The sequence below is a fragment of the Microcaecilia unicolor genome, chromosome 1 (genome assembly GCF_901765095.1).
Source record: "Microcaecilia unicolor chromosome 1, aMicUni1.1, whole genome shotgun sequence".
Lineage (NCBI taxonomy): Eukaryota > Metazoa > Chordata > Amphibia > Gymnophiona > Siphonopidae > Microcaecilia > Microcaecilia unicolor.
In genome coordinates this window covers 425402096-425427373 of record NC_044031.1, presented here as the reverse complement: position 1 = coordinate 425427373, position 25278 = coordinate 425402096, and the positions used below count along the sequence as shown (strand labels likewise).

The 25278-nt window shown below is 42.8% G+C and overlaps 1 protein-coding gene across 1 annotated transcript in view; it reads right to left on the bottom strand.

Moving 5' to 3' along the window:
* Window positions 1–25278, bottom strand: part of ATP9B (ATPase phospholipid transporting 9B (putative)) — a 706895-nt gene that overhangs the window by 24042 nt on the left and 657575 nt on the right. The window contains 3 exon segments of the mRNA XM_030211876.1: window positions 8582–8639; window positions 18725–18833; window positions 22466–22530. Coding sequence (XP_030067736.1) covers window positions 8582–8639; window positions 18725–18833; window positions 22466–22530 — 232 coding nt within the window.

Here is a 25278-nt window from a genome sequence, read left to right as displayed (position 1 = left end):
AATTGGGCCTTACAACAATGAGGACATAACTCAGATTAACCTGAAACTATATACAAACTGAATGAGAGTGCAGCCTGGAATAGAATAAAATGGCCCTAGGGAGTGGAGCTGGATTCTAGACTCCAAACAGATTCTGCAACACTGTCTGCCCGAACCAACGGTCGTGTTGGGTATCCTGCTCCAAGCAGTTATGAGATGTGAATATGTGGACTGAAGACCATGTTGCAGCCTTACAAATGTCTTCAATGGAGGCTGACTGCAAGTGGGCTACCAACGCAGCCATGGCCCTGACATTATGAGCTGTGACACGACCCTCTAGGGTCAGGCCAGCCTGGGCATAAGTGAAGGAAATGCCATCTGCCAGCCAATTACAGTTGGTGCGTTTCCTGATGGCAACCTCCATCGTTGGGATCAAAAGAAACAAAACGCTGAGCGGACTGTCTGTGGGGCTTAGTCCACTCCATGTATGTGCAAGGCGTGCAAGGTGTTAAAGGTGCTCTCGCCAGGACGGGCATGAGGTCAGGGAAAAATTGTTGGCAAGACAATCGACTGGTTCAGATGGAACTTCAACACCACCTCTGGCAGGAGCTTAGGGTGTGTGTGAGGAGGACTACTCTGTTGTGATGGAACTTAGTATAAAATGCATCCACCACTAAGGCCTGAAGCTCACTGACTCTATAAGCTGAAGTAACAGCCACCAAATTACCTTCCAGGTCAAGTACTTCAGATGGCAGTTGGCTCGAAAGGAGCGTTCATCAGCTGGGTAAGAACAACGTTGAGGTCCCATGACACATAGAGGTTTGACAGGGGGCTTTGACAAATGTAAACCTCTCATAAATTGAACAACTTGAGGCAGTCCAGAGATGAGTTTACCTTTTACACAATAATGATAAGCATTAATTGCACTGAGGTGAATCCTTATGGAGTTGGTCTTAAGACCAGACTCAGATAAGTGTACAAGGTATTAAAGCAGGCACTGTGTAGGGTAAAAGCAAGGGGATCTAGGGCATTGCTCTCACACCAGACAGCAAACCTCCTCCATTTGAAAGAATAACACCTTTTAGTGGAATCTTTCCTACAACCCAGCAAGGAGACACCCTTTGAAAGACCCAAGGAAACAAATTCTATGCTCTCAACATCCAGGCTGTGAGAGCCAGAGAGTGAAGGTTGGGATGTAAAAGAGATCCCTCATTCTGAGTTATGAGGGTCGGAAAACACTCCAATCCCCACGGTTCTTCAGAGGATAACTCCAGAAGTAGAGGGAACCAGATCTGCTGAGGCCAGTACAGCACAATCAGAATCATGGTTCCTCAGTTTTGGTATGGAAGGATATGCATACAGCAGACCTGTCCCCCAGTAGAGAAGGACGGCATCTGACACTAGTCTGCCACGGGCCTGAAGCCTGGAACAGAACTCAGGGATTTTATGATTGATTTGAGTGGCAAAGAGATCCACACAGGTACAAATCAAAGTAGGGTACACAAAAAGTAGCACATACGAGTTATCTTGTTGGGCAGACTGGATGGACCATGCAGGTCTTTTTCTGCCGTCACCTACTATGTATACGTATGTTACCAAGGGGGTGCCCCATGCTCGGAAGATCTTGCGGACAACAGTCATACTCTGAGACCACTCGTGCGGTTGCATAACCCTGCTCAGTCTGTCAGCCAGGCTGTTGTTTTTGCCTGCCAGATAAGTGGCTCATAGGTACATGCCACGATGGTGAGCCCAATGCCACATCCAGATGGCCTCCTCATCTGGTGCCCCCCTGCTTCTTGGTGTAATACATAGCAACCTGGCTGTCTGTTTGAATGAGCAGAATTTGGTGAGACAGCCAATCTCTGAAAGCCTTTAGAGTGTTCCAGATCGCCCAGAGCTCCAGGAGATTGATCTGAAGATTTGTTTCCTGGGAGGACCAAACACCTTGAGTGTGGAGCCCATCCACATGAGCTCCCTAACCCAGGAGGGATGAATCCATCGTTAGCACTTTTTGAGGCTGAAGTATTTGGAAGTCCCAGGTTCAAATTGGATCGAATGGTCCACCAATGAAGTGAGCAAACAAGCTCTAGGGACATCTTCCACTGAGAAACTAGGGTCCATTGGGCAGATCTCATGTGGAGGCATCTCATGGGAGTCACATAAAAGGTGGAATCCATGTGGCCCAACAATCTCAACATTTGCCGAGCAGTGACCTGCTGAGAGGCTCAAACCTGAGACACCAGAGCGATGAGAGTATCCACTCTTGGCTCTGGAAGGTACACTCAAACTGTTGTGTGTTGAGCAGGGCTCCTATGAACTCCAATTGTTGGGTAGGGCAAAGGAGGGACTTGGGGTAGTTTAAAACGAACCCTAATTAGCTCTAGCACCTGAATAGTCCTCCGCATGGGCTCCTGAGCACCGACAATCGTCGAGATAGGGAAACACATGGACTCTCAGTCTACACAGTGACGCTGCAACTACCGCTAGACATTTAATGAAAACCTTAGGAGCTGACGTGAGGACAAAAGAACATGCGGTACTAGTAGTGATGTGTTCCTAGCCAAAATCGTAGATACTTCCAGTGGGGTCTGGAAGTATCGGGATGTGAGTATATGCATCCTTTAAGTCCAGACAGCATAAATTGTTTTCCTGAATCATGGGGAGAAGGGTGCCCAATGAAACCATCTTGAACTTTTCTTTGACCAAGAATTTGTTCAGGGCCCTTAGGTCTAGGATGGGATGCATACCTCTGTTTTCTTCTGCACAAGGAAATATCTAGAATAGAATTCCTGCCCTTCTTCCCCTGGTGGAACGGGTTCAATTGCACGGGCCTTCAGAAGGGCTGAGAATTCCTCTGCAAGTACCTGCTTACGTTGAGAGCCGAAGGAAAGAGCTCTTGGTGAGCAATTTGTGGTTTCTGATACCAACTGAGGGCATATCCGAGATGGACTTTGGAGAACTCACCAGTCGGAGGTTACAAGGGGGCCAACTTTCATTAAAAAACTTCAGCCTCCCCCCAATCGGTGAGTTGTCCAGAATGGACACTGGTACTGCGGCTATGCCCTGTTGCAGCCAGTCAAAACCGTCCCCTATTTTGACTGGGGGCAGCAGGGCTCCCCAGCAGGGGCTGACGAGAACGAGTGTGCTGGGGCTGGCGAGAAGAGGAAGTGTAACTACTTCTCTGAGAGAAATAAGGACCCCTCCTCGACTTGTCAAAAGACCTTCTAGATGTGGAGGCAAATGTAGAAGGCGTCCAGCGGGAGAGAGAAGAGATGGTATTAGTATGTTTTTTCATCTGGACTGTGACCTCTTCAACCTTCTCTCCAAAAAGTTTATCCACCCGGCATAAGGCATCTGCCAACCTCTGCTGAACCGACTGTTCCAAGTCAGAAACATGCAGCCATAGAGTCTGCGCACTGCTATACTTTGGACAGAGATCCTGAATGCCACATCAAAAGTGTTCTAAGCGCCCCTGGCTGAGAACTTTCGACACACCTTCTGCTGCTTAGCCAACTGAAAAAGTGACTCAACCTGCTCCGGTGGGAGAGAGTCAGCTAAGTCAAGCATCTTGCGCACCGAGTCTCGCAAGTAAACACTCGTGAAGAGCTGGTAAGACTAGATACGTGATATGAGCAGAGAGACCTGGAAGATCTTCCTCCCAAAAGAATCCACAGTCCTAGCTTCTCTGCCTGGGGGCGCCAAAGCATAGTCTCTAGAACTGGCTCTTCTGAGAGCGGATTCCACCACCATGGAATTGTGAGGCAACTGAGGCTTATCAAAGCCAGGTGTGCTGTGGATCTGGTACATGGTATCGATCTTCTTGGACATGACCGGGACCAACAGGGGGAACTCCCAATTCCAAATGAGGACTTCCTGGAGTACCCCATGGAGAGGGACAGTCACAGCCTCCCTAGGAGGAGACATGTAGTTTAGGACCTCGAGCTTGTCCTCCACCTCCAAGGCAATGGAATGGCCGTAGTCATTTCCTTGCAAAAGAAGGGAATGAAAGACTCTACAGAGGAGACTTTCTCCTTTCAGGTGGAGGGGAGGGTTCAGAGGGAATTCCATAGGACTCATATGAGAAAAAGTACCCAGTACCTCCTCCGAAACCCATCAGCGCTCTTCCTCGGTGTCACACAATACCTCCTGGTGGGAGTGTTGAGACTGGACCTGCCTCGATGTGGAGAAGCCGTGTCCTCTACAACGGCATCAAGAAGCCGGCTCCCACTTTGACTCCGGCAAAGTTTTCTCCACCACCGTCGAGGGAGTGCCGGCTTGGGTCAGCGTCACCCACTTGTGAGAATAAATAGGCCTGCTTGTCCTCGGAGAAATAAACTTCCCTAGTCTGAGAGAAAGGTAAGACGGAGGGAGAGGAAAGGAAGAGTCCCCCACAGGATTGGTAAGAGTATGCTAAGAAGCTCCGAGAGAAAAAACTGCCATGAGAATTCAAATGGGAAAGGTAAAGCTTTGCTCTGAGCCAGAAGCCTTGAGAAAGTTGGTGTTAACTCCTGCTGAACTGTCTACTAGAGAAAATGGACTTTATAGGGAAGACAGTTGGAATGAACTGTATATTGGCAGTTTGGCTGCACTTTTTGGTTGGGAATGTTCATGGGGAGGTTTTTGGCAAAAGGAAGCCATGTGGGCAGGAACTTCCCCATTTTCTTGCTTCTACCCTAAGCAGTAAAGGTATCAAAAGGGATGTAGCAGAACACTGGCAGAAGAAAAGGGCACGGTGCATGAGAAAAAGCAGCCAAGTGTGGTATATGCTGCTAGTCGTCGGAATGGCGGTGTGAAAGTAAAACAGATTAATTAAAGGACATAAGTTTAGATAATGAAGAGGGAATAGTTAATATTTTGAACCTGAAAGGAAGCAGCGGATGGTCACTAAGAAGCCTGTGGGATTAAGGTAGAAGTGACTCACAGCCAACGTTTTTGTTTGTGCCTTCCCCAAGGGAGGGGCAGCATTAGCAGCCACTAAAGAAATAATTTGCATACCCGAAAGGATGCTGGAAAAATGTTTGTATCTTCAGAGGATTGCATGATGATGTATGTATAAGAAAAATAACTTCAATGGGAAGAAAGATTACTGAATGCTTTAAATATTGCAGAATATTCATACAGATTTAACCTGGACTTTTTTCTCACCCTGAGGACTCGACGCACAAAGCTTACGTTCCTTGGAATGTTTGCTTTAGACCAGTTGTAGCCTGTCTAAAGCAAGTATTATTTAACATGTAATGCACAAAGGGGTTCTGCATCTCTTTTACTGTTACCCATAGCAGCTACCCTATTCAAATGCACTGCAACAAGCTCATTACTATTAAAATGAGCATTCTGAGCAATGCACAGAACTGGGCGCCTGCCTTTAATGTGAAAAATGTTACGGAAAGTCTGGACCTGTCCATATGTGGGGAGCAGTCTGTTTGCATTGTATAGTACGAGCAGACTGCTCCCCATGGTAGGCACTCATGGACACCCGACCCCCCACCTTTAAAAACTTCCCTGGTGGTCTAGTGGACCCCGACTTTCCCCTACAACCTCTCCTGCCCTCCCCAAGCAAAAAGTCCCTGGTGGTCCAGTGGACTCCCTGCTACCAAAACTCTCCATGGTGGTCAAGTAACTCTCTCCCCTTTACCTCTACAGTTGGAGGCAGAAGGGCAGTAGCAACACCTAAATTTTCCAGCTGGAAAGTAGCCCAAAAATAGCTATGTTAGGAGCGGGGTGGAGGGGGGGGGGTCTGTTTATCTCCATCCCCCCCCCCCCAGCCTATAGTCACTGCCTCACCTGTATGGCTGCTCAGCTTGCTCTGCTTGGGGACAGCTCCAGCATATATACTCTGGCAGGGGCTTCCTGAGCAGGACAGCTGATGATGACATCACCCATTTCACTCTCCTATTGGTCATATTTGGAGCCAGAATGAAGCTTTAGATGCATTAAGCCTCATTCCGGCTCCAAATTTGACCAAAAGGAGTGTGAGTAGAGACAGAGCCAGAACCACATGGTGCGGCTGCTCAAAATACACAGTCAAGGAAGTAGCCCAAAAAGTATCAACCTGCAACTATTAAAAACTTCCTGCAAGCTACTAAAACAAAAACAAACAAACAACAAAACCTACCTAATTCCACAGGAAAACTGCGGAGTTGGCAACTCTGATGCCTGTGTGCCCGCCTTCTCAAAATGGCGGCACCCAGCTCTTGCCCAGTGAATCCTGGGATGCACTGGGAGGGACTGAGCATCATATAAGGCATTTTTTCCTTATATGGTGCTTAGCCTTTCCCAGAATGTATCAGGCAGGGAGCTGGGTGCAACCATTTTGAGAAGGTGGGCCCAGAGGCAGGAGAGAGGAGGCGTTGCTGGACCACCAGGGATTTCTGGAAAGGGAGGGTCACTAGACCACCATGGAGATTTTTGGTAGGGGGGCTCGAAAAGGGGGGTTCACTGGAGTACCAAGGATTTTCTAGAAGGGGATGGGAATCACTAGATCACCATGGAATTTTTTGAGTTGCACATGGAGAGGGGCTCAAAAGATGGTCTGCTGGACTGTGGTGGACCCCTGCTCGCCCCCCCCCCCCCCCCCCGCAACTTAAAAAACTCTATGGTGGTCTAGCATCTCATTTGCATGCCATCCCCTTTGTGCAGCGGTTGCTGTTTGCACTCGGTAAGCTCTCCCGCGGCAGCTGTATTTAACGGCTGCCTTTGTGCGTCTGGCTCTGAGTGTAAATTGACAGTAACAGTGAGACCTTCCAAGCTTCAAGCCTTGATTATTCCATTTTTTTTCATGGCTTAGGCCTGGAAAGGAGTTGGTTCACTGACTCTATTTAGGTGTGTTGGGACTGAAGGCTGGATAGGCAATGCCTCTGCTTATTGTAACCAGAAGTCCTTTTCAATTGCCTGAGATCTCTTTGGGGAGGTGCTCATCACCTCCCCCTCAAACATACATTTTGTTTTTCTACACCACTCCTTTTTGTCTGACTGGTTTTGGTGGAGTGGAGGCAGAATAGTAAGGTATGCATATATTTTATACAATACACAGGTACATGCACACATGTACAGCATTTTGGGGACAGGTATAAATTTCTGCATGGGCATTTATCACTGTTGGACTGCTTCTGGCAGCCTATTTTATAGAGCACATAGGAGCCTTTTCGCACTTCTCACCAGGGATGGAGGACATGAAAGCTCAAAGGCTTTCTAAATTTTATCTTCTCTAATCGGTCCTTTTAGAATAAAACATGGCCCAGTGGCTCTTCACCTTTCCTAAAGTAAACACTGTTCTCCTGCTGTCAATAACTGAATTATTTTAGTCATGCATAGAACACAATGCTGCGTTACAGTAAGCATTGCCATACTGGGACAGACCAAAGGTCCATCAAGCCCAGCATCCTGTTTCCAACAGTGGCCAATCCAGTTCACAGATACCTGGCAAGATCCCAAAAAAGTACAAAACATTTTATACTGCTTATTCCAGAAATAGTGGATTTTCTCCAAGTCCAATTTAATAATGGGCTATTATGTGAACTAAAATATCAGGTTTGTCTGACATTAAGAAGGAAATTTTCAGGGATGATATTGTAGAATTTTTATCGCAATACATGATTACTGATTTCCTGGACAATACACTGTGTCTGGAAAAAGTGAGCCCCCTAAACATTTTGCAATAACAATCTCGAACCAGCACCAAATTAATTAAAATTTTATGTGCACAAAGTGACATCTATTTGCGTCCCGTTTAAGAGATTTTTAATTTTTACAAATTGTTGTCACAAATCTTAGTTTCTGACTTAATTACTTACTCGTGATATCATTGCACATTGATAAACAAACAAAATGTCAAAAGAAGATTGAATTTTTATTAAAATACTCAAGTTGAAAAAGGATAGGGTGCTACAAGATCAGATTTAAACATTCGGACTGTTCAGATTGACATCAACTGTGTTGGAAACTCTAACTTTTGGGTAACATTTAAAATCTGACATCTCAGTAACGTTAAAGATGGATTTCTACGAAACCACACAGCATTGTTTGAAACAGATATCACTTTGTGCATGTAAAATTTGAATTAATTTGGTTCAGGTCTGCGGTTGTTATTGCAAAATGTTTAGGGGGGGGTCTCACTTTTTTCCCCAGATACAGTAAAATATGTCTATGTACAATAAAATATACAGCTAGAACTGTCCAATGACACTGAAAAAAAGCAGGTTAGAAATTAAACGCATTACATACAGTGCACCTGAATTTACTCAGTATACAATCTCTCATCTATTTGTAAAGTGAAACAAATTTTAATTAATAATTTATAATGGGCTTCATAATTCTGGTTGCTAATCTAGACCATGAGAAAAGTATGAAATGTGCTAGGCAGTAGTTAACATTTTCCTGATTTACTATTTAATTAAAAAATAACTGTTTTAGTCGACATGCATCAATAACAATTCTAATCCACACTGTGTTCTGGATAGGTCTGGCATAATGAAAGACTATCGATTTACGAGATAAACAGAGAGCAATATATAACTTGATGAAATTTTAAGCTTTGGAATTTAACCTGGAGCTAATACTAGACAAAAATCTTTAGTTCACAAAAGTAAGGGATTTTACATACCTTGGTATATGCTGATTAAAACCCAGATGAGAAAGGTCTTAAATGACAATGATCTTCCCTAAGGATGACAAGTAAGGCATATATATTAAATGTTCAATAGAGATTTTTATTTATGTATACATTAGATTTCTTTTTTTTTTAAATTGAACATTGTACCTTCAACACCCTTGTCTCCCATGGGGCATTAGCAATTGTGAATTGGTTTACATGCAGAATACTACATACTCTACCCAGCCCCAGGAATAAGCTTTATTATTATTGTGATGCGATTCTTATAACCTGTCAACTAGAGGTTCAAATTTTCGGACAAATCAAACTAATAAATGAAAAAACCCAAAACTGATTAAAAATAATACATAAAAAAATAAAAAATGAATAAAACAAAATTAACTATAGAATTTCTGAAACAAAAGCTTTCAAATGTTTATGAAAGCTTAAATATGTTGCTGATATTCTAAGAGAAACAGGTAAAGAACACCAAACTTAACTGCTTGATAAGGAAAAGAAAGTTCTAATGGCAACTTATATTTAACAGCAACTAATGAAGAAAAATAGAGAAGAGGGTCATTCCTGATCCAGAGAAAAATGAAGCAAATGGAAAAGCAAACAATCTTACTAAATAGGACTATAGCCATCAAATAATTTATAGACCAGACAAGCCAGCTTACATCAACATCAAACTATATTACTCCATCTATGATTAACACTCAGCTGCACACACAACCACCTCCTCTCTCTTAAAGGCAAGAGTCAAGGCAGGTAGAACGTGGAAAGCCAGGTTAAGTGTCACAGAAGACAGTCAATGTTTGGGGGAGGGGGGCACTATGCTTGCTTGGCCTGCACTCCAGCCCTGTATGCCCCACCCTTCAGCGCTAGCGTGTGAGCTTCTATGGATGCTTTGTGTCAGTGCTGATATTGGCGACTGTGGACCTTGGGTGATGAGGTGGAGGTGGTGACGGGGGGGGGGGGGGGGGGGGACGGACTGTGGCTATGGTGAATCTGGAGGGGAAGGGGAGGTGGCAGAGATGGCAGAAATGGTGGCAGTGTATAGCTGTAGGGGGCATCAACAACCCTAGCTCTGTCCCTGGCCTTAACTGCTGAATTTTATGTTCAACACATGCTGCTGCATTATCACAGTTTAGTAAAGGATCCCTTAATCTCTTAGATTATTTTGGCCAGACACACTAAAGTGGAATTTACTATTTGTGTTTATGACATCTGGCTCTGTTTTTTTTTTCCTGTTTCCAAGGCTGCAGTGTTATAGAAATTTGAAATGGATAAAACTCACAGGATGTAAGACGACATGTTCAAGATAATTCTTCCCTCCCTCCTTCATTTCTTCCCTTTGGCTAAGAACTCTATGCTCTGCTAAACATTTCTCTTTTGTTTAAAATTTTAGTCAGTCTTTAGGTCACAAATTATGTCATAGAGGAGAACAAAAAGCAATAAACAGAACAAATACATGCCTATCTATGATACAAAAAACAAACTAATTCCAGTGGCGTAGGAAGGGGGGAGGGGGCGGGAGGGGCGGTCCACCCGGGTGCACGCGCTCGGGAGTTGCCGGCCCGCTGGTTCCTGCTCCCTCTGCCCCAGCCGGAACAGGTTACTTCCTGTTCCGGGGCAGAGAGAGCAGGGAACCAGCGGGGCCGATGCAGCTCAGAGTGACGTGCACTCGGGGCGGATCGGCCCTCTCGCAGGTAAGAAAGCGGTCCGGGGGGGGGGGGGGAGGGGGGGTGCGCCGCGCTGCACAGCGACGACCTGCCCGGGTGTCATTAGCCCTCGCTACGGCACTGTCTAATTCAATACAAATGCCATGCAATAAGCTTGAGAGCTGAGGACAAAGCAGAGATGACTTAAATGCAATCTCGTGGCTGTTACAGTATATAATAGTTTCTGCCACTTAGAATTATCAAGATCAGTTAGATCACTCTTGGTTGGAAGGAAACAAGAACTCTTGTAAGCAATATTTAATGCTATGCTGCTTAAATGTAAAATGGTTAACTCTACCCCCTTCTCTGTAGCAGGAGACTGCTTATTTATATGGTAAAGACAGTTGGTAGGCAGTCCTTGTGAACTCTGATGCACAAAGATAGCCGTAAAATACGGCTTCCTCACTAAAATTTAGCGAATCGCTAACAGCCAGTGATGTAATGATGCGGATCCTCGCTGTTTGCAAGTTTGCACTGGACCTCCCCGACCCCACACTTTTTAAAAATTTACCCTAGTGGTCCAGTGGGACCCTGACCCCAATCTTTCTTTCCAGTGGACCACGACCCCCCACAATCCCTCGTGACCCCACAAACCTTTTTTTTTTTAATTTTACATGGTGGTCCAGTGGACAGAACCCCTTTCCCCTGTGCATGCACACTCACCCCCTCCCGTACTCGACCCCCACCCTGCCCCTCCCTGTATCTTTACAACAAGGTGGAGGCAGGAGCAACAGCTCCTTCCTCCTGCCTCAAGCCGCCCAGAACAAAATGTGGTTTTTAGCCCTGCCCAGTGCATCCCAGAATGCACTGGGCAGGGCCTGGGCGCTGCCATTTTGTTCCAGGCAGGCCTGAGGCAGGAGCCATTGCTCCTGCCCTCCTACCTCACCTTGTTGTAAAGGTACAGGAAGGGACGGGGGTGTGGGTTGGGTGCAGAAGGGAGGAATGTATGCCTGCGCAGGGGAAGAGATTTGGTCCAATGGACCACTAGGAAAAAATTTTTAAACAGGTTCCGGTGTCACGGGGGGGGGGGGGGGGGGTCAGGGTCTAGCAGGGAAATAAAGAAAACAAGATGCAGGGGGGTGTTGTGGTCTATTGGACTAGCAGGGAAATTTAAAACAACATTTTTTGGAGGGGGGGGGGGGGGGGCGCTGGGAGGTAGTAAGCACAAGTAGGCAGCCTTTATAGCTTCCTGTTGTGCTTCTCTCTGTCCGACAGCTCTAGAGCAGCCGTAAAATTTGCTCGTTAAATTAGGGCTGCTTTGGAATACACATTAGACTACAAATAAGCTCATTAGAATACTAATGAGCTCATTTATAATTTGCTTGGGGTTCTCGGTGGCTGCTAACGGCACACGTTAGAGCCACGGAAAACTCCTTTGTACATTACTAGCTACGTAAATGTTTGCTTTAGACAGGCTAAACCAGTCTAAAGCACATTAATAGCACGGTAAGCTTTGCGATTGTGGCCCAGAGATTGCAAAGGGAGCAAAGAGAGCTAATTTAGTTCACTACTTCTCTGATCATCCTTTGACACATGTTTTACAGTTAGGATGACCACCTTTCATCACTCTTGATAGCCTGTGCTGAAAGGTTTTCACTAAGCAGGAAATCATTAACTATGCTTACAAACTCCCACAGTTGAAATGACTATTCTGTTAAGAGAAAGGAATACCAAGGTGAACATGTATTCTTGTTGTGCAGTGACTCATTTGCCCTGGCCTCACCTAACTACTGGAGGACTGGCCTGGTGCTTAGTGCAGTGGGCTGCAAAGGCAACTAGGATCCAAATCCTATTTCTACCAGTCAGAATCCTTGTGACCTTAGATAAGCCACATATCTCATATTCTTTCAACTTTTAGATTGTAAGTTCTTGAGACAGGGACAACTTACACCTGAAAAAAATGTTCTAAACCACTTGGAGCTCAAATTGGAAAGGGGGTCTAAAATATCTTGGAAGATTACACACCAGTCTATAAGTTGAATAGCACTTGACATCCAAATTCTTGGAAAACAGAGTTCCCTTGTGTCTATTGTATGAGAATCAGCGTGATACCCAGGTCTTCTCCCTAGAAATCTCATCCAGCCTGGGAAACCTTGTATTTGACCTCCTCTAGTAATCCCTAAGTGACCAGCAACTGATTTAGTTATCAGAAGAGAAATGTTAGGCTAGGAGTTTGCCAGTTGTATACCTTTATATCTGAACAATAAACTCTAGCAGGTACAGAATCTTATCTTCTTGTGGTTTGTTTTCTATCTTAAAGAGGTGCCCTAACAGACTGTTAGCGGGACTCTGACAAATATTTTTTTTCATCTAACTAGACTGAGCTGCTGCTTGCATCCAAAGTTTTAGGAATATATTTTTGAAGGAATTATGAGTATCCATGCTGAGCTGGAATTCATATATCCAAAGTCAGTGTTGTTTAAAGTACTAGGTCAAAGTAGTTAAATAAAAATAAATGTATATTTTAATACTTAAGCAAAAGTCAAAAATATAATGAAGAACACATTAAAAAATGTACTTGAGTGAAAGAAAAAAGTTGTTGCCTAATATACTTTTTGAGTAAAAAGTACTGCAACTACAATGTATGGAACAGTTAATGTTTTTAACCCAAAACTTTACTGATCTATAATTTAATCCACTTTGCTTTTACTAAAACTACATTTGAAAATGAATGTCACTCATGTGAGTGCGCATGTGAATCATGAATTCAGCACAGCTAAAAAGGTTTTCAAGAACTGAATTGGCAGGAAGTGGAGTGTTCAGTCTGATAAAAAAGTTCCTTCTAATCAGACCAGGCTGAAGAACTACTGATGTCTACTGACTTGGTCTGTAGGTGTTGATGAAGGGTAAGGGTAATGGGATTTGATATACTGCCTTTCTGTGGTACAATCAAGGCAGTTTACATTTACTATATGCAAGAACTCTGTCTGAAACACTCGACTTCCATATAGCAAAGAATGCTTTGAGAATTAGAGTTGTATAATTCGTCACTTGTATCTTCAACTTCATTATCATTGTCATGCTGTTACGAAGTTGGAATCTTTGTGTCTTTTTAATCTAACAATTTTTTTGTCTGATGGCAATCTCTGTTTGGATATCTTTGAGAACTGATGCAAGAACATGAAAGATGTGGGAATCCTTCAGTCCTATGGCCAGATAAGCAGACTTCCTCTCTAAAGACTATCAATCCAGTGGACAGTCACCCTAATGTAAAATTTTACATGGGATGACCAGCATACTATTGTGGTAAAGACATATGTCTGTTCCTCAAGAACTGCAACCAGTTCCATCTCCGCTTTATAGTGACCCAATTCATCACTGATCAGTTTCACTGGAGACCAGTAACCAATTTAACAAACACAGAGAATTCCACTGAACAGCAAAACTTAAGATGAGATGGTTCAGTTTGCATGACAAAGGTTTGCAATAGCAAAATTTTGTGCCAGGTTTGGTGTTTCATTTGGTTTAACAAGGAATCATCATTTATGTCTTGCTTCCATTTTTACTTTTAACTGCAAGCATCAAACGTAACTGAGTAAAAGTAGTAAAAACTGGTGAAATTATTACTTTGGTAAAAATAAAAAAACAAATGTTTCCTGTACTTCTTTACAAGTAGAAGTGACAAAACTTTTATTTAAGTACAGTAGCTAATTACATTACTTAGTTACTATACAACACTGTCCAAAGCATGGAATAAGCTTTCCATTTTTATTTTTTTATTTCAACTGTTTTTATTGATGATTCAACATTTTAAACATTTTAAACATTGCCAGTATATCTAACATTTGACATCGTAAATAATACAGCATATTAACTTGCATACATCAATAAATTCCATCATCAATGTTTTTGTCATTCTCCCCCCTTCCCCTACCGACCCTCCCAGACATTCTCATTAACATCCAAACATTTATGGGGTGTTTGTTTAAATAAACATCACATTCATCTTATGCATTTTTTACCCACCTTTCCCCCCTTCAGTTCCTCCCCCCACCCTTCCCCTTCCTGATGTTCACTAATGCATATTTGTACTTATGGGTTCATGTATGTGTACCATTATTCTATAGTTTTATCAAAGCGTGTTGAGTATGAGACTCCGGCCTCTCTGCGATAGTATATCCAACATAGGCCCCCAGATTTTAAGGAAACATTTTTTTCGACGACAAAATCCTTTTGCATCTCTTGCTTCCCATGTCATTAAAAGATGCACCTGGTTTCGCCAATGCCAGTATTCTGGGGATTTATCCGAGGTCCAGCATTGCAAAATGCATTTTTTTGCCACTAAACATAACTTGCGACTTAGCAATATTTCGTCTGCCGTAAAGCCACGGAATGCCCCTGGGCAGTCCAATAGTAATTGCAGCGGGGTGCCCACTATGTTACGCGATGTGATTGAATTCATAAAGGCCACTATCCTTTTCCAAAAAAGCTGTATCTTTGTGCATTCCCAAAATGCGTGATAGAACGAGTTTTCCTCCAGCGTGCATTTCAAACAGGTTGGTGTGTCAATCCCTCCCATTCTAAAGAGCTGGCGTTGTGTAAAATATGCTCTGTGTGCCACTCTAAATGCACATTCTCTATAATTTGCACTACTAATCAGTTTAGGGATGTTCCGAATGTAGGCTGCTATGTCCCAATTAGTTAAATCTACTTTTGTATCTGCCTCCCACCTGCGGCGAAGCAGAGACCAATCCCTACCCCCCCAAAGTCCACAGTTGTTTTTGAGCTGTGAAATTGTGGGGGCTTCTTCTGATATTTCATTATAAAACTGTTTAATTTTTTCCCCCAATTGAAACTTAAGCCCTTCTGCATCGAGTGTTTGTACATAGTGTTTTATCTGGCCATATCCAAATACATCCTCCCATTTTTCAGCATCAGTGGGCATAAGTTGTCTTAAAGGTTTGATTTTCCCTTCTAAATCTATTAGTGTTTTCAGACATGTGAGCCCCCCCTTGTCCACTGCTGAAAAACCTGGTTGTCCAATCCTGGTATAAACATCGGGTTCCCACTTATGGTCAGCAATTCTGACACACTCGGTTGACCCCCCAATTTTGTCCCCAGGATTTCCATGCCTCTTGTAAAGGGATCAGTATACTACCCTTAAATTTCTTTGGCACCGAGGTATTATTGAGATGCAGCAAAGTCACTAAATTATAGGGACTAAAGTATGTTTTTTCTAATTCTAGTGGGGTGTGTGTTTGTAGAAAAAATCCAGTCTCTCACCAACCGCAGCAGACTAGCCAAATTATAGTATTGTAAATTAGGCAGTCCCAATCCACCTTGCTGCCAAGTCCCTAGTAGCAGCTGTAGCTTCAGCTTAGCCTTTCTCTTTGCCCAGCAGAACTGTCCCACCATTTGATAGAAACGTTGATGTCTTTCTGTAGTAGTCTCAGCGGCAGAACTTGTAATACGTATAGCCATCTGGGCAAGATTACCATTCGTATAAGACAAACTCGGCCGATCAATGGCACCGGTAACATCCTTCATGCTGCCAACTGCTGCTCTGTTTGACTTAACAATCTATTGATATTTAGTCTATATATGTCTTCCGTCTGAGAAGCAAGCAGAATTCCCAAATACCTAAAAGAACCCTCTGCCCATCTCAGCGGGAAATCTCCTCTCCAAAGGATTTGGTACTTACTGGGATCGCCAGGGCTTCTGACTTATCCAAATTTAATTTGAATCCTGAATAATCTCCGAATTCCTTAATTACTTCTAAAAGGTCTACAAGTGATATCCTTGGGTGGTAAGCGCTACCAGCAGATCATCGGCAAATGCTGCAATTTTAAATTTCATCGATCCAACCTCCACTCCTCTAATGGTTCTAACTGAAATTATGTCTCGTATCAACGGATCTAAATATAGTGCAAACAGTAACGGGGAGAGTGGACATCCCTGGCGTGTCCCCCTTGTGATCTCAAAATTCGCCGACAACATTCCATTTACCATGACCCTTGCTCTAGGTGTTATATAGTGCTTTAATTGCTTGTACAAACCATCCAGAAAATCCATATCTATCTAAAACTGAAAATAAAAAAGGCCATTCCACACGATCAAATGCCTTTTCGGCATCGAAACTGACCAATAACGCCCGTTCTGAAGTCCCCTTAAGATGTTCTAAAGATAATATTATACTTCGCAAATTCTTAGTGACAGAGCGACCCTGCACAAATCCCACCTGTGCTTCATGTATCAGGCTTGGTAGTACCATCCCTAATCTCTTAGCTGATATTTTAGCAAGCAGTTTGACCTCGCAATTCAATAGAGAAATAGGTCTGTAGGAGGATACTCGCTGCACATCACGTTTAGGCTTTGGCAGCACTAAAATCTGGGCCAAATTAAGATTTTCCGGTAGTTTCCCCTTCACCACCCATTCATTAAATACCTCAGCTAATATGGAAACTATGTTGTCTCCCATCAATTTGTAAAATTCAGATTTTAGTCCATCAGGCCCTGGCGCCTTCCCTAATTTACTTTGGGCAATTGCCCAAACGATTTCATCACAACTTATGGGTTCGTTCAAATGTTGTTTCTGTCTGTCTCAGCGAAGGGGCTTCAATATTTTGCAGATAGAGATCATTCTGTAAACCCTGACTTTCCCCAGCACTATATAATGTTGGTAATAATCCTGAAACGTTTTATTGATTTCTTTATCCTTATTTAATAACCTTCCATCCTTGCTTTTAATAGCACCTATATATCTTGAATTAGATTGTGGTGCAATCAATTTAGCCAGGAATTTACCACTTTTATTACCATGCTTATAACTACATTTTTATTTTAAAGAAGACAGCATTTACCTTCTACCACCACACGATCACCAGCATAAACTCCCCTTTCTACCTATAGTAATGCTCATCATGCTTATAACTGACTTGGCAGCATAACCTTCCTCATAAGAAAACAGGTGTCACTTTAGAGAGGGAATTAGATTTGTTTCCAGTCTCTTACCAAAGAACATATACCTCTTTCTAAAAAAAAATGACTTGAACCAGTCTCCTTTCACAGCTAAACAAAAGCAATTGCTTGTGTTCAGCTTTTGCTGTACTCTCTTATACTGCTTGTATCCTAAGTATCTTCTACACAAGGTATTAGGATATGAATTAGTGTATACATATAGTGCACATACACATAAAATGAAACTGAAGGTATGATTGCAGTTGATCACATTTTTAATTGATGCCCAGTGTCACTGAATATTCCCTGTGACCACATCTTAACTTTACCCTTATCTAACCAAATAATGGTAGAATATTGGGGCGGGGGGATGTTAGTTTCTGAAGCCCCACCCCCAAGAATAGCCACCTTTTTCTGAAGCCCCCAACAGAGCATCCACCCCTGAAGCCCCCACCATATCATCCCCCTTCTGAATAGTCCTCTCTGAAAGAACCACCCCTCCCGAGCATCCACTTTCTTCCTCCTTTATGCCCTCCCCAAGTCTAACTTAAGGATGCCCTAGTGATCTATAGCAGTGCTTCTCAACCTAGTCCTTAGGACACATCCAGCCAGTTGAGCTTTCATAATATTCATAATCAATATGCATGAGTTAGATCTACATGCGCTGCCTCCTCAGTATGCAAATCTCTCTCATGCAAAGTCATTGTGGATATCCTGAAAAGCTGACTGACTGTGTGTACCCCGATAACTGGGCTGAGAAGCACTGGTCTAAGACAGGACAGGCAGGATTGATTTCCAGGCTTTCTTGCCGGGTTCCAAAATGGTAGCCATGACTGTAGCAGTAGTTTCATGGTTACTACCATTAGAGGGCAGGACCTTGGCAGTAGTATCACAAGACTACTGCTACAGGTTACAGCTGTCATTTTAAATCTGAGTCAGTATGGACAGTAGAGTGTGGGGATTAGTCCTGCCTGTTCTACCCTAGATCATAAGGCATCCTTAAGATGGGCCTGATAATGAGGGGGGGGGGGGGGATGGGCTCTTTGAGAGGGAAGTGGTTGGGACATGGGTCAGGTCAGGAGGAGGGGGAGACGATGTACTTCCATCATCTCTTACGTGAGCGTTAACTGTGTTAATAATTTTAATTGTTATTAACATTTGCACATTAAATACAAACATTTATGGAGATTAATCTTCGGCAGTAGTTTTTTTATTCTGTAAAATACCTTTGCTCATCCCTATATGTGACCAATTTTAACAAAATAAACAAAACTGCTTAAGGTGACTTTTCTCAACTTTTCTTCAAATGTTTCAATAACTCTTTTGGCAATCTTGCTATACCATAGAAATCTGCACCAAGCATTCACTACTGAAAGTTTTAAGAATAATTACAGCAGAATAAAAGGAGCTATTTCAGATCACCTACAAAGTACAAATTGAGCACTCAGATCACATGCAAGGTTTCTATGAAAACTAGACTCAAAATATTACAGGATTTCTATGAAAACTAGAATCAGAAGATAGTATTCCATACCTTGGTAAGGTCTTTATAAAGCTCAGGGTATAACAAAGCTGTTTCAGGCTTCACATCTTGATCCAGTACCAAAGAAAAAACTGGAAACATGGTGTATATGGTTGCATACCTTCCAGAAATACACAAGGATGATTAGTTCACAAATAAATCCATTAAACTCAGTACATCTTTCTAGATACCTCTGTTCAACAATTTAGTACCCAGTAGATATTTTATTAGTCAAAATATGAGTTAGAGTAAGACCTGTCGCTTCTTCCTCTTTAACATCTGCAAAATTCGCCCTTTCCTCTCTGAACACACCACCCGAACTCTCGTCCACGCTCTCATTACCTCTCGCCTGGACTACTGCAACTTACTCCTCACTGGCCTCCCACTTAGCCATCTATCCCCCCTTCAATCTGTTCAGAACTCTGCTGCACGTCTCATATTCCGCCAGAACCGATATACTCATATCACCCCTCTCCTCAGGTCACTTCACTGGCTTCCGATCAGATACCGCATTCAATTCAAGCTTCTCCTTCTTACCTACAAATGCACTCAGTCTGCTGTCCCTCACTATCTTTCTACCCTCATCTCTCCTTACGTTCCCGCCCGTAACCTCCGTTCACAGGATAAATCCCTCCTCTCAGTACCCTTCTCCACCACCGCCAACTCCAGGCTCTGCTCATTCTGCCTCGCCTCACCCTATGCTTGGAACAACCTTCCTGAGCCCTTACGCCAAGCCCCCTCCCTGCCCGTCTTCAAGTCTTTGCTTAAAGCCCACCTCTTCAATGCTGCGTTCGGCACCTAACCCTTACCGTTCAGTGAATCCAGACTGCCCCAATTTGACTGCCCCTATCGGACCGACCGTTCACTTGTCTATTAGATTGTAAGCTCTTTGAGCAGGGACTGTCTCTCTTTGTTAAATTGTACAGCGCTGCGTAACCCTTGTAGCGCTCTAGAAATGTTAAGTAGTAGTAGTAGTTTTACACAAATAAATGTGGATTTGCAGTCACAAACTGAAAATATATGTTCTGTGACTGATGTTACTGCAGAAAACCTTCAATCCAACACTAACACACATAAATGAACAGTACAACTACTTAAGATTGTACAAATTACACTTCCACTGTGCATTCAGTGAGAAAAATAACTTGTTTTCCTTAGCTAGGAGACAAGTACATATGTAAGAAATATCATGGCAAACCACTAATTATGCCCTTCTTTAGCATCTGGATCAGTGCTATCCAAACCTGTCCCGGTATTGTCTGAATTTCAAGGCATGCAAAATATTTCTTGATGCATGCAAATTGACTTCATACATAGCCAATTGCATTTTCAGAATATTCGCAATGAATATGTGGTCACCAGGAAAGAGTAAGCACTGATCTGAAAGTTCTATGGTATTGTAAAAACAATGAAACTCATGAAGAAAAGAACACTAATGAGACTCTGCTGTACAGTTTAGTATACAAGTACTTGTCACCCTTAAGTAAACAAATTAGAATGTTCTGTCAGGTTGTGTTCTGTGTGCCACCTTTTCTATGCACAATGGGGGTAATTCTCTACAGATCACTTAAATTTAGGTGTCGGGATGATGTGCGTGCAACTGCCATTCTAGAATACTAGTGTAAATCTGAATTTTATGCCAGCCAAATGGCTGGTGTAAATGCTCAAACCTAATTGTAGGCAGTTAGGTATGTAAATACTAGCATTCTATAACTGTTTGTCTAACTGCCTGCCACCCCCAGCGCGACCCATCCACGCTCCCCTTGGAGTTGCATGTTTTGGAATTTGAATATGCAACTTAAAGAAAACCGAATAAAGGCAGTTATGCACCTAATTCCTAATTAGTACCAATTATAGCCAATAATTGGCCATTAAGAATGATTAGCATCTAATTAATCTATTAAGTAAATGACCTTATATAAGTTATGCATGCAAATTTACATGCTAGTCGGAAATTTGGGCACACAACTTTTAGAATTAGGGGAAATGTGAACAGATGTGATGATTTTTTTCATTGTGCATTATTCTATTTTGAACAGTTTCTGAAGACGGATGGCACTAGGATTTAGGATAAACAGTATGATGCAGGGAGAATTAAGTACAAGTTCTGATCTGATCTGTGAACTTCAGCGAATCACCATTTCGAGGGTGAGGGAGAAAGATTTTCCCTAGAGCTGTTGAAAGGGTTTCCGGTCTTTCTTTGTATTACCATGTAGCAATAGCAGTTAGGCTTCAGAGGCCTTTGGATTTCTCTTTCACCTTGTCATTTAATTATAATTGACTGTAAACAACTTTGTTGTATTAACTATGTAATACATTAGAGTAAATGCCAATAAATAAATTGGGGCCAATATTCAGCCGGTGGCAAGCAGCACATTTGCTGTCCGTTGCCGGCGTTAAACCAGGATATTCACTGCCAGGCCATATCTGGCGACTGGCACTGAATATCTAAGTTTATTTTGGCTGCTAAAACGTTGACCGGCTATGCCAATATAGCCTTAATTGCTTAATGATAGGCTTGTTACTTAAGCAGCCTATTTTGACTGCTCAACATAGTCTGTTTGGCGCTGAATATTTGCACCTATTCACATCACATCTGTGGTTAGGTACTTTAACACTATTTAATCACCAGGAATTGTTCATGGCCAGTTAAAAAGTTTAGAATATCGGGGAGGATTATCTGGGAAAAAAAAATTCAATTTATTTGAAAGTATGGGCCAGGCATGGCTGTTGCTGTGCTCCCTCTCCCTTTCACTGCCGATCTGATCCTTTAACTACCCCATAGATCTCCAATTCACTTTCCACACCCCTCAAACTAGCAGAACTCTCAAGGTCTAAAGGAGTGGTACAAATCAGTTTGAATACTAGAATGGTCCTTGGGGGCATATGAGCAGAAAGATTGCCATCCTCATATTTTATTTTATTATTTATTTATTGCCTGAGGCCTGCTCATAATTCCAGGCCCAGTCAGACATGTTAAGGTTTTTTTTTTTTGGGGGGGGGGGGGGGGGGGGGGATAAATTTAGTGGTTGAATTGGTGGCATCTTAAGAGCTGTTACAATAGTACAGGACAAGAGAAGGAATGGTATACAGAACACGTATGATCACCACAGAGGCAAATTCAGATCACATACACTATAACTACTGTCGATAAGAGGAAGAAGAATTATCAGAAATCAATCTTATGTCTAGAATAGTAAGGATAACAAGGATTGTGTTTGATATGATCAGGGCTTAAACTGGTAAAGCAGACTAGCCAGGTTTTTCAAGAATAGCCAACTCAAGTAAAAACTCCTGTGGGTAAATAAGGGGTCGAGTTCAATGGACTAGGTTACAATTTATGAATTACCACATTTTTTCAACATTCTTGATGAGATACAATTACTGGATTATCAACATCACTCGCAAATTATCATCTCAGGATTCTATTTAGTAGCATTTATGCATCTGTTCTGTGGCTACTTTCTGTTTATTAAGGAGAAAACATTAAGTACCTGAAGTGCTAAGAGCAACTGCAGAAAACACCCTTAATCTCAATTTCATTTTACCAAAAAATATCTGATTTTCAAATGGAAATTATTTTTTACTTTCATGTTATGCATGAATAATACAGGGAAAACTAATTATAACATTTTCCTTTACACATAATTAAAGGCATCCAGTTAAGATTGGCCCTGACAATAAACTGGTGTAATCAAACATAAATAGTTTTGTTACCAAGTTGTCACCAACTAAATACTGGCTTTAACTTACCCTACCATTAGGAATCCTTGGTACAAAGGAACAGATGCAAAATAGAAGACTGACGAAAATACAGCCTTAAAGAAAAAAAACAATAAAATTAAAATTAAAAAAAAAAATAACAACCTAATTTACTTAACACTTCCCTGTGTCCTGAGGTCCAATTCAGCACTAAATGAGACAATGCAGAGGTGCTTGCTGTATACCTCTCTTCATATGCTGCAATATGTTAACAGTTATCCTATATCAGGCAAACCCTTGATTTCATCTTTATGTGCCCTATTACAGCTCAACAGGGCTAGATTTACTATTGCATTAGCACAAATTAATGCACATTATTTTATCCTGGGCCTCATTTTATGCAATAGGACCTAGTTAATAATAATGCACATTAATGGTGTTAGCGTGCACTAATGCAGTAGCATATGGTAGTAATTCTAGAACTAAGAATCCTAACATGTAGTAAAATTTTACATTTGTGCTTTATTTTGCTGTAGTATTCAGTAGCCTATGCTGCCCTCAGTACTGATGATTAATGAATCTTGTAGAAAATTTATATTTCAGTTGTGCAGTCAGAATATCCTATATTCCCAGCTGAATCTTTCTTGCAGCCGTGTTCTGCCAAAGTTTAAATCTATTTCTAATATCTTATGGGCAATTCCCACATACAAAATATTGCAATAGTCCACCTGAGACATCAAATATCCTACTACTACTTATCAGGTCTATAGCACTACAAGGCATACGCAGCGCTGTACACCATACATGAAAAGACAGTCCCTGCTCAAAGAGATCACAATCTAAATAGGACAGACAAATAGACAGAACAACTAAGAGGTAAGGGAATTACAGAGGTGGGGATAAAAGGGTACAGGGCACGTGAGTAGTGGTTAGGAATCAAAAGCAACATTAAAGAGGTGGGCTTTTAGCCTGGATTTGAAAATGGCCAAAGACGGGGTTAGAAGTACAAGCTCAGGAAGTCTATTCCAGGCGTGAGGTGCAGTGAGATAAAAGGAACAGAGTCTGGAATTAGCAGTAGAGGAGAAGGGGACAGACAAGAGAGATTTATTCACAGACCGGAAAACCCGAGGGGGGGGCGTAGGGAGAGACAAGAGTGGAGAGGTACTGGGGAGCGGTAGAGTGAATGCACTTATAGGTCAGTAAGAGAAATTTGAATTGAATGCAGAAATGGATAGGGAGCCAGTGAAGTGACTTGAGGAGAGGGCTAATGTGAGCATAGCGACTCTGGTGGAAAATGAGTCGCATAGCAGAGTTTTGGACTGATTGAAGAGGAGAGAGATGGCTAAGTGGGAGGCCGGTGAGAAGCAGGTTGCAATAATCTAGGCGAGAGGTGATAAGAGTGTGGATAAGGGTTCTGGTAGAGTGCTCAGAGAGGAAGGGACAGATTTTGCTGATGTTATAGAGAAAGAAACGACAGGTTTTGGCAACCTACTGAATGTGAGCAGAGAAGGAGAGAGAGGAGTCGAAGATGACCCCAAGGTTACGAGCTGATAAGATAGGGAGAATGAGAGTGCCATCCACAGGAATACTACTACTATTTAGCATTTCTATAGCGCTACAAGGCGTACGCAGCGCTGCACAAACATAGAAGACAGTCCTTGCTCAAACAGCTTACAATCTAATAGACAAAAAATAAATAAAGTAAGCAAATCAAATCAATTAATGTGAACGGGAAGGAAGAGAGGAGGGTAGGAGGCGAGAGTGGTTACGAGTCAAAAGCAATGTTAAAGAGGTGGGCTTTCAGTCTAGATTTAAAGGTGGCCAAGGATGGGGCAAGACGTAGGGGCTCAGGAAGTTTATTCCAGGCGTAGGGTGCAGTGAGACAGAAGGCGCGAAGTCTGGAGTTAGCAGTAGTGGAGAAGGGAACAGATAAGAAGGATTTATCCATGGAGCGGAGTGCACAGGAAGGGGTGTAGGGAAGGACGAGTGTGGAGAGATACTGGGGAGCAGCAGAGTGAGTACATTTATAGGTTAGTAGAAGAAGTTTGAACAGGATGCGAAAACGGATAGGGAGCCAGTGAAGGGTCTTGAGGAGAGGGGTAGTATGAGTAAAGCGACCCTGGCGGAAGACGAGACGGGCAGCAGAGTTTTGAACCGACTGGAGAGGGGAGAGGTGACTAAGTGGGAGGCCAGCAAGAAGCAGATTGCAGTAGTCTAAACGAGAGGTGACAAGGGTGTGGATGAGGGTTTTGGTAGAGTGCTCGGAAAGAAAGGGGCGGATTTTACGGATGTTGTAAAGAAAGAAACGACAGGTCTTGGCAATCTGCTGGATATGAGCAGAGAAGGAGAGAGAAGAGTCAAAGATGACCCCAAGGGGGGAGAGGAGAGGAGGGTTTAGGGGGAAGATGAGAAGCTCGGTGTTGGCCATGTTACGTTTCAGATGACGTTGAGACATCCAGGCAGCGATATCAGATAGGCAGGCTGATACATTGGTCTGGATGCTGGTTGAGATTTCGGGGGTGGGTAGAGAGGTAGATCTGGGAGTCATCAGCGTAGAGATGGTATTGAAAGCCATGGGATATCAGAGAGCCAAGGGAAGAAGTGTAGATGGAGAACAGGAGAGGACCGAGAACAGAACCCTGAGGTACACTGATTGGTAGTGGGATAGAAGTGGAAGAGGATCCACCAGAGTGTACACTAAAGGTGCGAAGCGAGAGGTAGGAGGAGAACCAGGAAAGAACAGAGCCCTGTAATCCAAGTGAAGACAACTTATCAAGGAGTAAGCTGTGATCAACAGTGTCAAAAGCGGTGGATAGATCGAGAAAGATGAGGATAGAATAGAGACCTTTGGATTTGGCCAGTAA